Genomic DNA, 17,968 nt, shown 5'->3' with positions numbered 1-17,968 from the left:
CCACCTAGTATCTGGTGCTCACTAGCTGGTTCCCAGATTTGGGCACAATGTGATGAGGAAAGGCCAATGTGTTCGTGTCGTGCCGGCCTGTCAAACAGGCCACTCTGTCCACAGAATGCTTGTTCAGCGTCTCCCTTTCTGCAGTCCCAACACACGCGGCCATTAAACTCACCACACACGCTGGCTCTGCGTCCAACCAGAAACCAGACTCATCATGACATCAGCCACACTCATAATCATATCCTGTATGTGGCCGGAGTGCTGCCCAAACCCTGGCGGCCACATGGAGGCGCCGCTGCACCGCAAATTGACATGCTCAGAAATAGTCTAGCGCTGATCTTACTGAGGAAAGTCCTGCATGTCTTCTAAAACATTCCAGACCCCAGGGATTGGAAAGGCCTCGAGTCGGTATGGTCTGAGGCTGGTGAAGAGAAAGAGAGAGAAGCATGTGAAGAATGAAAGAAAGCAGGTGATTCACGCTTTATGTTTTAAATTACGCATCTGCTGCGATGGTCAGAAGATATTCTGATATCAAGCCTGCTCACCGAGTTTCCACAAATTGTCAGTTAAATGACAAGTAATGGCATTTAGCCAGCATTTTGTCCCCTGTCATCACACACATCTCTAAACTTGTTGCAATTCCACATATTTTTTAAAAAGTCTGCATCATTCAAGTTGTTGAGATGTAAACAAAGTAATCCCGAGCGGTTTGATGTGAAATGGCTCATCACTGAGCGACTTGCAGAGCCCGATTTCTTTAATGTCCATGAGAGAAACACAGACATTTTGATTTACTATCCAAACAAACCTAAATGTCTTGTGATTCCATCTTAAACTAGCAATTATGCAATCAAGAAATCCAGAGGTTTCCACTTCTATATATGACTTTGAGAGCAAATTACAAGTCAGAAATTCCGTAATTCCCAGTTTCTAACCCCAGTTAGAGGGGTTCCGATTTTATTAGCCAGGCAGGGAAGGCCCTGAAGTGTCAGGGGTGTGGCACAGAACTACAATACCCACAATGCATTGCCTTTCCAAGTCTCCAGGACGGCTGTACGGGGGCACAGATTGCGAGTATACAGCGACATCTGTCGGCGCTATGGGATAAAGCAACTTGACTAGTAGACATTGTCTTGTGCGCATGCGCGAACACAGCCGGTCGGTTTACATCAGAGCAAGCATGGCCGTCTCCGCGGTCTGCTGTTCCACGCGTCGGATGTTTAAGGCTTTGCCTCGAGTCAGCGCGACCTGTGCGCCTTTCCGCGCCCTTGCGCACGGACCTTTCTCTGGCCTGGCGGTCACTGGGGGTCGTTGTTGTGTCGTTGTGGTCAACGCACATCGCAGGAGGGGCGAAAGCGGAGTGACATTGGGGGGGCTGGCAGGTGAGCCTTAACAGAGAGGAGCTTAAGTGTTTCTCTTTAAAAGCGTCTCTTTGAAATCGCTTAAAGTGCCCCTGACTGCCTCAGCTGGGTCATGGGTTCAAACCGAAAGAGTATAAAATAAAATATTACTGTAGTCGCTTCGCTTGAGAAGCGAGGATGATGTAACTCACGTGGGTTACAGTTTTCAGCGCTGAGCGGTTTTTTTATTTTTATTTATTTTATTTATTTACGGTTTTGCGAAGTTGTAGATGAAGCAAAATAGCATTAGTGTGTGACTACGATGTCCGTAAAAAGAAAAGCAGCGAGATACGTGCTGAAAACATAGCGACGCGTGAGAGTTGTGCGCGCAAGGCATTGTGGGTATTGTAGTTTTCTGCCCCGCCTCCTTGTGCCTAATGATAACGGAATGCCTCACTTCTAAAACTACAACTGGGAAAGTGCGGCGCGCCTCTCCTATTATTATCCGAACTCGGTCTTAAAAGGGAAACTCCACCAATATATTTTAAAAAAATTAACCTATTTATGTGATTTTAGAAGTAAAAGAAGCCATTTAGAGCGGTTTGGTGTGAAATGCTCCTTTCTATAGAAACTCGGAGTGGTGGTGATAGGAACCAGAACACTGAAAGGTTTAAAAGTTATTACACTGTATATACATATACCTGTATTACAGAACACTTTGCATGATGCCTGAGACGTTATTTTATGATAGTTTCACAATATTTTTTGCCCAACATTAAGATACATGCCAGAGATGTGCATGGAAAGGCGCTATGAGGCAAAACAGTCCCTAAATAAAATATACTTTTTCAGATTTATCACAATTTTACCATCATCAATATAACGTATAGACTCCCAGAAGACATGTGTAAGCACACAGGTGGTTCTGAATGGTAAATAAAATTGCTAGTCTCGCTTGTAACAACTTTGTTTAAACCTCATCAACTGGACAGCGTATGTGCAGTTAGAAGGCGTATAAACACACAAATCATTTGTCACTCTATTGTGAGTCTCTATGAATGTGACGTGCGAGAGACCTGATTGATTTACTCCGTTTTAGGCCAAAAACATATCGCAAGACTATCATAAAACAACGTCTCGGGCATCACCCAGCGCCCTCCTAACAACGTCATAACTTTCTCTGAGTGGGCGTCTGGTTCCTATCACCACCACTGTGAACAGTTCTGACTGTAGGATTCCCTAGAATGAACCACTCGGGAATTCCCCTTTAAGACGTCTGCAGGAGAAACTCTTCGTTAGCTGAGCAGAATTCATCGTGTTGTGACTGGATTATTTTTTATGACAGATTTTTGTTTATGCTCTGACTTCTTGGTCTTACCTTGTCCGTGTATGTTGTTCCAGGGCTAAGCAGCTCACGCGCCTTCCATAGCAGTTCAGTGCGCCATGGGGAGGATTACTACAGCGTGCTGGGCGTTCCGCGCACCGCGACGCAGAAGGAGATTAAGAAGGCCTATTATCAGGTAAACTGATAATGATGAGGCCTTTCACACCTCATGCTTCAGGACAGCTGTGCTGGAGTCTCCTGCAGTTGTAGTAGTGGATGATGAACCAGTTCATCTGGTGTACTGGTTGAAATTCTTTTTATTGGTTTGGTCATTACTGTTTTACAGCTATGCAAATAAACGCTGATTACTTCACCTCTCGTGTAGTGAGCTGCAGCCTGAGGTCACTTAGTCCAGTTTGTTGTCAAAGCAGTGGACCTCAGATTTTAATGAGTTAATGAGTTAAATTGGCGGAAAGAGGAAAAGCCAGTCTCTTGGGGTTGTGTGTTAGTCATCAGCCTAGCATGGAGACTAGCCAACGGTGGCCTGCTGTCCGTATTATTGGGTCCAGTGGGTTCCCACAATTACTACTAGCACTGTAGCCTTTGCTGTGAATTTATACTACAAATTTACAGAAATTTTAACATGTTTCCTCAGATGGCCAAGAAATACCATCCTGACACCAACCCAGATGATCCGCAGGCTAAAGAGAAGTTCGCCAAGCTGGCAGAAGCATATGAGGTTTGACTCAAGCATTAATCCTAGCATTTGTCTAGTTTATTGAGCCACACGTTATTTTACAACGGGCAGCCTCAACCTAGTCCAAAGGCTTTTTATAACGAATGGATTAACCAGTAGTAGTAATTTCTTAGTTTTATCCAACATAGCAGTAGCGGTTGGTTAGTGTAGTGAGTATCACCTCAGCCTTCTACGCTGTAGACTGGGGTTCAATCCCCACCTGGGTAAACACCCTACACTATACCAATAAGAGTCCTTGGGCAAGACTCCTAACACCACCTTCACCTACCTGTGTAAAATGATCAAACTGTAAGTTGCTCTGGATAAGAGCGTCAGCCAAATGCTGTAAATATAAATGTAGCAGTTTAATGATTAGTCACAACTACTTTGCAAGGCGGCTTCATAAACCTTTGTTGCTCGTGTTTATAAATTATGTCAATATATTTTTCCAGCTAATGCTAAAGCTTCAGCCCTAGATAGACGTATTACCTTGTAATGGTAATTCAAATGTAATTTAAATTTGCTTTCCATAATTTAACTGCGTATTTGCTGACTTTGCATACAACTGTAATTTAAAACAAGTCATTTAAAACACTGTGCAGGATTTGCGGACTTGGAGACCCCTCTGGTGGAAATGTGTAATTGCACACAACGTGCAGAAGAACATTTTGTAACGTCGGTTGTGCTTCGGATGTCCACAAGCAGAAGAATGTGACATTTTGTGTTTACGAGTGCATTAAAAGCATATTCACAATTAATATGATTAAATAAGATTTTAAAATTGGTGCATGCATGTTTCACTCATGTCTGGTAAGCACCTGTAGATGAGATCATAAATGCTTCACAACCAGAAAAATGTTTAGCAGTTAATAAACTAAAATGAACAAATATTGTGTAATACCAATAATAGAAGTACAGATAGTTTAACAACCACACGCATGATTTGTGAATAGGCAGTCCAGCGCACAGTTGCATTTAAAGACTTTTTACACTGTGTTTGTGGTCTGCTCCAAAATTAAACAATACAAAACACAGCTAGTGCAGCTAGTCTAATACACTGGAATAATACAGGGTTAAATATGCTATTTTACCCTATATAATCATAATAAAGCTGACTTCACACTATTCTTTCCAGTCAGGGTTTTTAATACTATAAAGTTTGGTCAGTAAATTCCACCTACATTATTGGCTTCCTACCAAAATAGGATCAATTAGGACGTGATTCATGTAAATAATATGTAAATAAGGTGCTGGTGGGCTGGCGCTTGATTTCACGCACTGAAGCTGATGATTTGCGCTCAGATCTCCATTTGTTTCCACATCATATGGAAGTCAAATCAGATGCAGAATCATTGAAGTTGGTCAGATTTGGCCTTTTTTTCTTTTTTTTACGCACCTTTGAAGAGTCAGTGTTTTCTCTTGTACAGCACATACAAGTCTTTATGTTAAATTTATGTGTGGTGTTTTTCTGCATGTGTGCAGGTTCTGAGTGACGAGGTGAAGAGGAAGCAGTACGATACGTACGGTTCAGCGGGGCCGAGTGCCGGCGCGGCAGGGCAGCAGCAGTACTGGAGGGGCGGAGCCACTGTGGATCCAGAGGAGCTCTTCAGGAAGATCTTTGGAGAGTTTGCTGGAGGCCGAGGCTTTGGAGATTTTACTTCCATTTTTGACCAACCACCAGAGGTCAGCTTGAGCTGAAGAGCTTCAGATCTGTCTTCTGCTCTGCCTGAAATACTGTCATCTTAAAATCAAATCTGTATATGTTTTATATAAGAACCCCCGGATGTTTCGTTGGAGCTGTTTACAGTAATGAACTGCACCTGTTTTTGACCTACAGTTCTAATGTACTTGCATTGTTTTCTCTCTCATATCTCTGCCCAGTATGTGATGGAGTTGACGTTCACTCAGGCAGCAAAGGGAGTGAACAAGGAGATCACGGTGAACTTAGAGGACAGCTGTCCACGCTGCGACGGCAAAGGTCATGAGCCTGGCACCAAGGTCACTCACTGCCACTACTGCAACGGCACTGGCATGGTGAGAACACTGTAGCAACCGTCTCCATGGAGGTTTTTTGCTGTGATGTACACAACTTTCAGTGTGTTGACTTTCAGATGGGGAACGACAAATCGCTCAGCCCTTTTCAAACAGCAGGTGTGTCTTGCATGGTAACCATGGTGACTAGCACAGCTAGCGCTCGTCTCGCACTTGTCAGGCACTTGTCTAGCTCTCGTCTAACGTAGATTGTCTTTAAACTCAAAAATAAGAAATAAAAGTCTTGTAATGTCAGGAGGCACTGAGGTAAGTATGAGGTCTTCCTCAATTTTCCCTCCCCTACAACTTAAAAGAACAACTCTGAGGCTTCAGGCATGCGCTGGTCTTCGAGAGGTGCAGTGCTGTCGCTCGCCTGTCGCTCTGCCTATGTCGGTTTGCCTGACCACCTGTCTCTTGTTGAAAATGAATGGGGGACTCTTGATTGTTGCTTTCCATGTGCAAAGCCTGGAAGTCTGTGACCACCAACAGTTCGACTTGAATATGCCTCTTTAGGAAACTGTGAGGTTTATCGAAATCTCCAATTTCACCACAGTTTGATATGATTTGTTTCTTTTGGTATAATTTCAGAATTGTTTTTGAAAAATACACACAACATACAAATATGTCAAGGGGAGCTATTTACACAGTAGTGGAATGTACATCGATGAGCCGAAACGTTGTGACTGGCGGCACTAATTATGTTAATTGTCTTGGAGCAAGGTCTGGGATAGAATAGATGGTAGGTAAATAGTTTCTCGTCGGTGGAATGCAGGCATGAAGACCTGGGTGGCTTTGACAAGAGTCCGATTATAATGGCTGTTCGAATGTATCTGAGTACCTTGGAAACAGCAAGGCTTGTGAGTTCTCCCTGTCAGCAGTTGTGAGCACCTCCTGACAATGATCCAAGGAAGGACAAACCATAAACTGATGACGGGGTGTTGGGCACTCAGGACATCATGCACCATGGCCATGAAGGCTATCCTATTTAATCTGAACCAACAGAAATGATTGTGTGACACACGTCACGGAAATCTTTCATGATGGTTAAAGGAGGACTGTGTCCATCCAGTGCATTGCACCCTACTACATATGAGGCTTTGTAGTCCTCAGAGCGCCCCCATGCTAAACCCTGTCCACCATCGAAAGCACCTACATTGGACACACAAGAACCATGGAGTGATGGAAGAAGGTCGCCTGGTCAAATGAGCCCTGTTTTCTTTTACATCATGTGGACAGCCAGGTATGTGTGCACTGATTACCAGAGGAAGTGATGGCACCAGGATGCACTGCTGGAAGAAGAGACACAGATGCAAGAAGTGTGTGTTGCTCTTAGCAATGTTCTGCTGGGAAACCCTGGGTCCTGGGCATTCAGGTGGATATCAGGTGGATATCAGGTGGATATCAGGTGGATATCAGGTGGATATCAGGTGGATATCAGGTGGATATCAGGTGGATATCAGTTGCACATGTGCCATGTACCTAAACGTTTTTGAGGATTAGGTACATCCCTTCATGGCAGTGGGGTTCCCTGATGGCAGTGGCAGGGTAATTCCCTCCATATGCACAAGGCTTTGGAATTATTATAATTATTAAGTGACCCATATTAGTCCTACAACGTGGAAATTTCACCTCTGCATTTTACCCCATCCATGCAGTGAAACACCACATACACACTAGTGAACACACACACTACGGGGCAGTGAGCACACTTGCCTGGAATGCAGGGCAGCCCTATCCGCAGCACCTGGGGAGCAGTTGGGGGTTAGGTGTCTTGCTCAAGTACACTTCAGTCATGTACTGTCGGCTCAGAGGTTCGAACTAGCTACCTTCCCAGACCTCCAGCCCATGACTGCCCCTGATCTAAGATGATTGTAAATAAGACAGGAGTCTGATCCTAAATCAGCACTCTCACTTTAAGAAGCACAGCGAATATGGGCCGTTGTTTGGGAACGGTTTGAGGAACATGATGAAGAGATGAAGATGTTGTCCTGACCTCTATATTCCCCAGATTTCAATCTGATCCAGCATCTGTGGGATGTGCCGGAACAAGAAGTTCGATACACACTTCTTACAGGACTCCGCAGGTTAAAGCTGTTAGCACGCTGAGGAGCAACAGCATATTAGGCATCTTGCCTTGATGTTTTGGCTCATCATTGTAAACAATAGAAACAATATGTCAGGGTTTTTAAAGGGATTTTTAGGTTTGAAGTTAGCTTGGTAAGTTTTCTCTGTATGAAAGGTTATTATTAATATTAGGTTATTATAATATTACTACAGTGATTTGATTCTAATGTTATAACCTGATGATTTTGAATGGACACCTGCAGGTCGATGCACCCCTGATATCTCTCTCTTTCCGTGTGTGTAGGAGTCGATAAACACGGGCCCGTTTATGATGCGCTCCACCTGTCGTCGCTGTGGTGGACGGGGCTCCATCATGATTACGCCATGTGTGATGTGCAGAGGAACAGGCCAAACCAAACAGAGGCACACAGTCACTGTTCCTGTTCCTGCAGGTCAGCAATCTGTACTCATCTAAATGCATTTGTCCGAGGAATTGCATCCAATAATAACGATAAAAGGAAAACTGGTTATGTTGTACTCTAGAACAGGGGGATCCGAACCCTTTACTCCTCAAGCCCCGCTACTAGAAAGCATGAAGGCCCACGGGAAAACAAAACCGTAAACTTTTTTCCCTTAAAAATATTGTTTTTGGGAAGTTTTTATCACAGCTATGCCTCATGTCAGTGGACATAAAGGATTAGGCTGACGTTTGCTTGTTTTGTGCCATAAATCAGTCAGAATGGTGGCATATTAAGTGGAATGGTTTTGCAGGACTTGAAGTTTTTTTCCCAAAGGCCCACTATGGACCACAGGACCCCTCCGTATAGACCTGAGGACCACCAGTGGGTGCCCCGTGGTTGAGAAATGGTGCTCTAGAAAACATATTTATGCATTAAAACTGTGTCCGAATCTGGACTGAAGGTGTCATGATGACCAGTTATTGTTTTTGAGCACTTTCTGCAAAACTAATACCAGTATTTCAGTAAGCAATGCAGTAAAAAAGCAACACAGACATATTTTGTAATAGCGTGCTGTGTAGAGACCACCCTTCATTTATTTTATTTCCACTCAGTACAGGCATGATGCAACATAATCCCCTTGCTTAAGGAAGGGGAAAGTCAAAGAAAAATAGGTGAAAAAAAGAAGTTTAAAAAAGTGGAGTTGAAAAAATTGAAAGCCACAGAGAAAATGGGACTCCTAGCAACCACCTGCAAGACCTGGTAGACCCCCAAACTGCCCCCATCAGATAAACAGCACTGAAAGCTTTGATCTCTAAGAGAGAGGAGAAGATCAAGCTGCTTCAGATCTGAAAACATCCACAGGGGTTTCTGTCCATCCTTCCACTGTGAGAACACTCTGCGCTGTGGGTCTGAAAGGACGTGTAGCTGATCAAGAAGAACCTCACTGAGAAAAGGGGACGGACACATCAAACAAAGAAGCTGGACGATGGACTGACCGCCCCAGAGTCCAGACCTCAACACCACCGAATGGGTTTGATCGCTTCAGAAAATCATCAACCAGCTTCTAAGACTGAACTTTGGAGGCGTGGAAAGAAAATTCCTGCAGATTTCTTTGAAAAACTGAAAGCAGGTCTTCAGAAAAGAACGGACGCTAATAAAGCCAAAGAGTGCACCCAGTAAACACTGAAGAGTTGTATGTTTAGTTGTTGAGGCTTCTGTATACTTTTCTTTTAATTATTAGTTTTTTTCCTGATGCTAAAAAAAGAATAACTTGTACTTCATGACTGTTTTGACTGTAAATTAAGTCACTGGTCTCTGACTTTAGCACACTGCTGTATGTAGCTTTGCCCCTTTGTCTTGACTGTGTTGGTGTCTTTTAGGAGTGGAGGATGGTCAGACAGTGAGGATGCCAGTGGGAAAGAAGCAGATTTATGTCACATTCAGAGTGAGTTAAATGTTTGTACATTGTCTACCCCAATATCTTAAAGAAATAAATAGGAATTAGTACAAATAAATAGAAAATTCTGTATTTAATTTCTTCCCTGTAGAAAATATCGCTGCTGTCGGAATAAAACCTCATATCTCTCTTTCAGTTTTTGACATAGTTTGAAAATGCCTGTTGTTCTTTACATTGTGTGTAAATTCCATGATGAATGGACCAAAAGAAACGGCTCAAAATTACTTAGACAGACGTCTGGTTCCATTGACTTCCATTAAAAGTAAAGTAGGTTTTTTCCTTCTTCTGTAAAGTTACCGTTTTGGAGATATGAGGTTTTCTTCCAACAGCAGCGATGTGCAACTTATTCTTACTTAGAAAATCAACAAAACAATGTAATTTGGCCAGGAGTGTCCAGACGTTTACATGTGACTGTATATAGTGGATCTGTAAGGTCGGCGGAGATCGTGAAGTGGCCGGTCAGTGGTAAAGAAGCAGGTTTTAGTGAAGTTGCTAGTGAATATATACGGAATTGCTTTCTTCATCAAACTCTCAGAACAAGTCGTGTGATCCACTGATATTTGACTGGGTGATCAAAATGTTACGTGGTTTAGACGTATTTGGACTGTATGACGTGCATTTATATTAATTTTGTTTTATGCGCATTTTTCAGGTCCAGAAGAGTCCAGTGTTCCGGCGGGATGGGCCAGATATCCACTCTGATGTGATGATATCAGTGGCTCAGGCTATTCTGGGAGGAACGGTTCGAGCCCAGGGCCTCTATGGAAGCATAGACATTCCGGTAAGACCAGGAAAGATCTAGATCTGTCTGTCTGTCTGTCTATCTATCTGTATCTATCTGTCCATATATATATAAATAAATCATTGTCCCCGCAGTGACACTGATGGTGTGGTGGTGTGTTAGTGTGTGTTGCACTGGTAAGAGTGGATCAGACACAGCAGTGCTGCTGGAGTTTTAAAACACTGTGTCCACTCACTGTCCACTCTATTAGACACTCCTACCTCGTCGGTCCACCTTGTAGATGTAAAGTCAGAGACGACAGCTCATCTGCTGCTGCACGGTTTGTGTTGGTCATCCTCTAGTCCTTCATCAGTGGTCACAGGACGCTGTTGGCTGGATATTTTTGGTTGGTGGGCTATTCTGAGTCCAGCAGTGACAGTGTTTAAAAACTCCAGCAGCACTGCTGTGTCTGATCCACTCAGACCAGCGCAACACACACTAACACACCACCACCACATCAGTGTTGCTGCAGTGCTGAGAATGACCCACCACCCAAACAGTACCTGCACTTTGGTGGTCCTGACCGTTGAAAAACAGGATACAATGGGGCTCACAATGTATCACAATGCAGGCAGAGAAGCCTATAAACGAACAGACTTAATAAATAAAGTTAATAACGTTAACAGTGAAGTTAATTATAAAGATGGGATGCTATGAACTTCATAATGTTTTTTCAGTCCAGCAGTGATGTCTTGCCTACTGATGACCATTTACCATCTAGCTTTTCCACAATACTTAAGATTTTAGGCTATTTTAAAAATGCTAAATATGCCAAATACTGTGCAGAAATGCACACGAGTCCTACTGTGAATGAATCACAGTACAAATTTCCAGCTTGTGTCAGGTGTCTGCGCGTAACTAATGCAAAGAGAAGGAGAGATGGTTCCTCAGAGCCCCGTTCTCCATCTGTCATGATAACATTACTATATTTTCCTGCTGCTTCCTGCAGATCCCTCCCGGAATTCAGACAGACCAGAAGATCCGGCTGGCAAGCAAAGGAATCGCCCGCTTAAACAGCTACAGCTATGGAGACCACTACGTTCACATCAAAATTAAAGTTCCTAAGTAAGTGACTTTAACACTGCATTTACACTGTAATTACACAGTGACTGACCAGAACGCTCCCCCTCTCTTCAGTCTGCTGCATGTGGGTCTTAAAAGGGTGGTCCCTGTAACATCAAACTGAAATGTAGTTTTATCTGGGCGATGTTTATGTAATGTATACGTTTATATAGAATTTTAATAATAGGTAAGTCATTCAAATTGCTGTCTATTTGGACTTGAGAGCCCTAAAATCTAAAGAACTAGTACATAACCTTGGTGTGTTAGTGGACAACATGATCAGGGATTTCCGGACTGAAGCAGGCCTGGAGAAATTCATCCACACGTTTAGTTCTAGCAGGATTGATCACTGTAATGGTCTCCAAACTGGACTCCCAAAAAAGACACAGCTTCAGCTGACTCACAATGCAGCTGTCAGAGTCTCACTAGGAGTAAAAAGAAGAGACGCATTACCCCCATTCTTAGTTCTTTACACTGGGTGCCAATCTGGTCCAGAATAGTCTTCAAGGTTCTGTTACTGATGGTGTAGGCCCAGTGTATTGATCTAATCTAGCCAAGCGCAACTGTCAGATCATTAGAAAAGTCAGTTAGTTCTACATAAGGTAAAGACTAAACATGGAGGAGCACCATTTGGCTACTAATCTGCTCCTAAATGAAGCCAGTTGTCAGAAGAGCCCCAGCACTGGACACTTTTTACCACTTCAGTTCCTCAAGACCACCGGCGGCTCCAAAACAGAAGCTGGGCGTCATATGAAGCTATAACTCTTCTCTCCAGTCTAATAGAGAGTGATGTCAAAAGGGGAACTTTTACAAAAAAACAAAAAGATTTATTTCATGCAGTTAATAATGTACCTTACGATTTGAGCTTGTAAATTCAGATGGAAAAACCAAAATATACCCACGAGCAGAAGAAATCCAGGCTCAAAATGTTCCTATTTGACCAGCTCTCAGCTCAGTTTAAACTCTGTTACCCCTGCTTCACTTCTGTCCTGTAACGGCACTTGTTGTTATTATTTTAATTAAATTTTTAAACAGATTTTTCATTTCTCTTAATAACCGCAGCATATGAAAGGTGTTATAGAAATAAACTTGCATTGCCTTGTCTTGACATGTGAAGGGCAACGGTACTCTAGGGCCTGAATGGTTTAGAGCAGAGGCCACTAATATGTGGACTGCGGTCCGAGTCCAGACCCAGACGCTGTCCTATGTGGATCTGGACCAATGAACTATGGAGAATGATTTCATTTCGACTGGGTGGTCCTGTTTCAATGTGCGTAACATTTTCTAGCCTTTACGGTAGCTTTAGTGCCCGGGAGACTCGCAGACCAATCACATGCGTTGTAAATATCATGTGACGCTACTCAGCCAATCAGATCTGTGCATTATGATGAGCTCGGAGACTCGAGTGAGTGACGCTCAAACAGGGGGCGAGGAGAGAAACAGCAGTCAGAGGAGAAAGTGAGTCAGAGGGAAGTTTTTCCACATGACGGCTCTAAAAAGAGAAACTGACGGTAAATGTTGTTGAAATCTGACTGAACTGGACTTTATTAGGTTTGATATTCAGCTGTTACTGTATAAGATGCTGATATTCCTGCTCGGCTACTTCAGTAAACAGTATATGGCACAGAGTCAGGATGCAAGTTAGGCAGCTCTTCCTAAACTATGTTAAAGTGTTTGTCTTGTGTGTGCTGGGTTGCTCTGAAAGGAAGTTGAGTCGTAGGCAGCGGGAGCTGCTGCTTGGCTACGCTGAGGAGGAGACGGACGTGGAGGGGACGGTCACTGGAGTCAGCAGACCAGCAGCAGGTATGTTAACATGTACAGCGTAAGCCTGGCTTAAGGATGTGGAGGCCCGCAGAGCTCCAGACAGAACACCATGTGTTTGTGTATGTGCGTAGGGAGCTCTCAGCATCAAGCTAAAGCCCCTGAAGAAGAGCAGAGGAAAGAAGAAGAGCAGCCAGCGAAAGAGGAGGGAGGATTTTTCTCCAAGCTGAAGAAGATGTTCTCCTGATGGGATCAGCAGGTAGGAGCTCTAAACGCAGTCCAGAACAAGCTGAAGTCCTGTTTTTGTGTTTTTTTTAAAGTGGAAAGATCTTCGAGGCCCATTCACTCCTGGTATTAACGTCTGGATCGAGTGGTCTGATCACAAATGCACAGCAAGACGTGTGATGGCATTTCGTGACTAGGGAAGGTCACCGCATGTACGCTACAGCGTCTTACTGCAGTTATTATCAAAGTTTGAATAAACATGTGGGCTACTAGAACGGTTTAGACCAGGGTTTCTCAACCTGTGGGCCGCAGACCACCAGTGGACTGTAAAGCTCCCTCTAGTGGTCTGTGGTTCTGGACTCAGTAATTTGGGCCGGGAACGTCAATGTAAATCATAAATAAACGTTAGTGGGAAAATGATTTATCTAAATAACAAAAAATCTAAGAATTAGACGTTTTCAGAGTGTAACCAAAATAAATAAAGACGGACAAAATAAAAACGTTGCAGGTGTGGGTAATTTAACGCCATCACTCTGAGACAGTGCGGGCACGCGATGCAGACAGCGAGCTGGAGATGGAAAAGTTTCTAAGGGCGCTGGGTTTGTTGAGCACTTATTACACCTTTTTCTTATGTTCGCTCAGTTTTGACCCTCCACCCGTATTAGAGTCTGCAACAAACAGGCTGAACCGGTCCAGCAGAGACCTTCCAGTCTCGGTGAGCTTCAGACTGAACCCTGAACCTGTTCAGTTCACTGCTAAAGGAATCGCTCTCTGATGAGGGAGTTCATCAGCAGGGCTGGCTTTCCTTCTCAGCAAAAAACAATAGACGAGCCATAAAATAAACAGAGAAGAGATGCGCTTGATTTCAGCTCATGGATCGCAGAGCGTCTTTTGGTCAGGCATCAGCAGCTTGAGTGGTTAAACTCAACCTGATAAACCAACGAAGAAGCCGATATCAAGTAAGATTTATCGTAATTGTTAATTGTGACGGCGCTAATCCAAAAGGCCGGTGAATGGAGCAAGGTTTATTTCAAATGAATCTCAAATACCTTCAAAACTAGAGACATCGGGACCAAACAGTTACTCTTTTGGGAAGCCAGATGAGTATTTTCAGTGAAAATGCGATGGACTGCAGCTCCAAATCACATCTACCTTGTACATTTCTGTCTTTCTTTTCCTTTTTGTCATCCGACAAAGTTGTTTTTTAACATGCTTCATGTTTTTTAACATACCTGCCAATTTTGCAAACTTAGTGACAACCAGAATGGCCAATCTGATCTTTTTCAGGATCTAATTAGGTTTTCAGTGTCAGCATTTAAAAAAAGTTTTAAAAGAATTATAATCCTCCTATTCAACATTTCACACTGTGCTACACTAAATCCAATTAAACATTAAATCCAATGCTCCCTTTAGTCAAACGTGTATTTGGAAAGTGTTTTTAGGTACTGACGATATCCAAAGCATGCCCAGAAAAGCATATTGTGATGTAATTTATCATGACAATCATAAATACTGTCATTGTCCAGCTCTGAAATGTATAAAATTACTGTGAATGTACAAACCGGATTCCAAAAAAGTTGGGACACTAAACAAATTGTGAATAAAAACTGAATGCAATGATGTGGAGATGGCAAATGTCAATATTTTATTCGTAATAGAAAATAGATGAAAGATCAAAAGTTTAATCTGAGTAAATGTAACATTTTAAAGGAAAAATATGTTGAATCAAAATTTCACAGTCGCAACAAATCCCAAAAAAGTTGGGACAAGTAACAATAAGTGGCTGGAAAAAGGAAATTGAGCACATAACGAACAGCTGGAAGACCAATTAACACTAATTAGCTCAATTGACAAAATGATTGGGTATAAAAAGAGCTTCTAAGAGTGTCAGTGTCTCTCAGAAGCCAACAATCGCTGTGCGTAAGGGTCAAGGCCGTAAAACTCTACTGGATGCTCCTGATCTCCGGGCCCTTAAACGTCACTGCACCTCAAACAGGAATGCCACTGTCAAGGAAATAACAGAATGGGCTCAGGAATACTTCCAGAAAGCATCGTCAGTGAACACAATCCACCATGCCATCCGCCACTGCCAGCTGAAACTCTACAGGGCAAAGAGGAAGCCATTTCTGAGCTCCACAAGCTCAGACGTTTGCACTGGGCCAGGGGTCATTTAAAATGAAGTGTGGCAAGCTGGACGACTGTTCTGTGGTCAGATGAGTCACGATTTGAAGTTCTTTATGGAACACTGGGACGCCATGTCATCCGGACCAGAGAGGACAAGGATAACCCAAGTTGTTGTCAACGCTCCGTTCAGAATCCTGCATCACTGATGGTTTGGGGCTGCATGAGTGCTTGTGGCATGGGCAGCTTGCATGTCTGGAAAGGCACCATTAATGCAGAGAACTATGTTCAGGTTCTAGAACAACATATGCTCCTATCTAGACGTCATCGCTTTCAGGGAAGACCCTGCATTTTTCAACAAGATAATGCCAGACCACATTCTGCAGCAATCACAACATCACGGCTACGTAGGAGAAGGATCCGGGTACTGAAATGGCCAGACTGCAGTCCAGATCTTTCACCTATAGAGAACATTTGGCGCATCGTAAAGAGGAAGGTGCGCCACAGAAGGCCCAAGGCGACTGAACAGTTAGAGGCCTGTATTAGACTTGAATGGGAGAGCATTCCTATTTCTAAACTTGAGAAACTGGTCTCCTCTGTCCCCAGACGTCTGTTGAGTGTTGTAAGAAGAAGGGGGGGATGCCACACCGTGGTGAAAATGGCCTTGTCCCAACTTTTTTGGGATTTGTTGACGCCATGAAATTTTGAAACAACATATTTTTCCCTTAAATTGATACATTCTCTCAGTTTAAACCTTTGATCTGTGATTTGTGTTTTATTCTGAATAAAATATTGACATTTGCCGTCTCCACATCATTGCATTCAGTTTTTATTCACAATTTGTTTAGTGTCCCAACTTTTTTGGAATCCGGTTTGTAATTACTATGTTATGTAATTACTTTTAAAGGGTTAATTCAGGTAATTGCCCAAATCTATAAGATAAAATCCATAAGAAGCTTAATTTTGTGTTCATGATGGCAGCGTTCCAAGTATCTGGGCTTAAATTAGGGCTTAGTACAGTAGTTCTCATACCGGACCTCAGGGTCCTGCACATTCTTGAGCCAACCCGCTTCACCACACACAGGGGCAGAGAAAAAATATGGTCCATCTATGGGACCTTGCTGACCAGTTCAAGAACCACTAGGCTAATACAGAATGTTAAGGATGATCGATCTAACATTAAGTGTCTTAACAGGTGTTTGGGTGCTTCCTGACCTTTGACATCTCCTCATTATCTGCTGTGGAGAACATCTGACTTAAGGGGAGAGTCTTGCAAGCCTTTAATGACTCTTGATGCTCTTCTCCCAACTCGGCTGTTGGAGAAGGAAACCAGAGAGGGAGAAGAACGGCAACCGACAGAATCCCAGAGAGGTCCTACTGTTGTCCATCGTGCCATGGAGCTCAAAGCTGTCCAGCCAAGAACTCTACAGGGACAGACGGCAGGAGATCAGGAGATTCTGCGACCAGCTGTTTTGTGTCTAATGAAGGACTGGAGTTATGGAGTTGTGCTGCAGATGAGTCATTACATACTGTGCTGAGGTCTACCCATTTACACGTTTAACTAATCTGTCGCATCCCTGATGGATATTTGAGAGTGATACGGCCCAGACTCGGTCACCATTAAACCGACCAGGTCGAAGGCTGTGTCATAATGTTCATGTAATTTATTTCTTTAGTAAAGTGATGTATTCGGTCAGTTCACTCTGTTCTCTATGCTGTGTTTTTTTTTCTACCAGAGTGCCTGTGTTTCATGATTAATTGATCGTGAATTGAATTCTCACGTTAAAACGGTGCAAGTTCTGAAACATCCAGTACTTCGATTAACCCTCTATTGCATGCTGTTGCCTCAGGTTAACAAAACCACTTTCCTCACTTTATAGTGGCATGATACATATTTCCTGATGATGAAAGGGTTAATAGTGAACGGAGGAGTTTAGGGAAACCAATAAAAACCCCAACTTTTATTTCTTCACACGGCCTCCTGTTGGCCATTTTGAACTGTTTTGGCACGATGCTGCGTGTGAATGATGCACTGCGTCAGACAATGTCCCTCAGAAAAGCAAGTATTCTTCAATTTTTATATGCCCACAAATATGATTAATGTCTGTTGTAAGGAGTTAATTTTTTTTTAATATTCAGTATCATTAAATCATGTATGTTACCAGAAATCACTGAAACATGTATGTTGCCTAAAGGCAACAGTGGACCAGATTTATTCAGTGGAAAGTGTCACTTATGCAGCCACATTAGAAAATTTGTTTTTCAGAGTTTAGAGTTGTTTTTTTTTTCTTTTTCATTTAAAGTGTAAGTGTATTTAACATGTATTTAATTTAAAAACTCAGAATGTAGCATTTACTGTTTTAATAAAATATATGGCATCACTGTTGTGATTGTGACAAAATAATCAGATTTACACTATTATTCAACAGTTTTGTGTTGTTTATAATAATATAAGAACATAATATAAATTTTGTAATGCAATGTAGATGCATGCATTAAATGATTCCAATGGAATGCTGCTGTTCTGTAGGTTTCAAAGTATTTGCTAATAATTTGATCATACGATTTCATAAAATTTCATTTTAACTGAGAAAACTAAAGCATTG

The 17,968-nt window shown here is 42.7% G+C and overlaps 1 protein-coding gene across 1 annotated transcript; it reads left to right on the top strand.

Moving 5' to 3' along the window:
* The first annotated feature begins 1,163 nt into the window (after positions 1 to 1,163).
* dnaja3b (DnaJ heat shock protein family (Hsp40) member A3b) lies at positions 1,164 to 17,063 on the top strand. The gene is made up of 12 exons (XM_017724193.2): positions 1,164 to 1,382; positions 2,742 to 2,860; positions 3,320 to 3,403; positions 4,883 to 5,083; positions 5,282 to 5,434; positions 7,800 to 7,947; positions 9,336 to 9,400; positions 10,065 to 10,193; positions 11,143 to 11,258; positions 12,961 to 13,058; positions 13,151 to 13,275; positions 16,558 to 17,063. The coding sequence occupies exons 1-11, from the start codon at positions 1,181 to 1,183 to the stop codon at positions 13,261 to 13,263; spliced, it is 1,428 nt and encodes a 475-aa protein (XP_017579682.1). The 5' UTR covers positions 1,164 to 1,180; the 3' UTR covers positions 13,264 to 13,275; positions 16,558 to 17,063.
* The last annotated feature ends 905 nt before the right edge of the window (positions 17,064 to 17,968 follow it).

The sequence above is a fragment of the Pygocentrus nattereri genome, chromosome 25 (assembly GCF_015220715.1).
Source record: "Pygocentrus nattereri isolate fPygNat1 chromosome 25, fPygNat1.pri, whole genome shotgun sequence".
Taxonomy (NCBI): domain Eukaryota; kingdom Metazoa; phylum Chordata; class Actinopteri; order Characiformes; family Serrasalmidae; genus Pygocentrus; species Pygocentrus nattereri.
The sequence above is the reverse complement of the archived record's forward strand: the minus strand, read 5'-3'. Positions and strand labels throughout refer to the sequence as shown.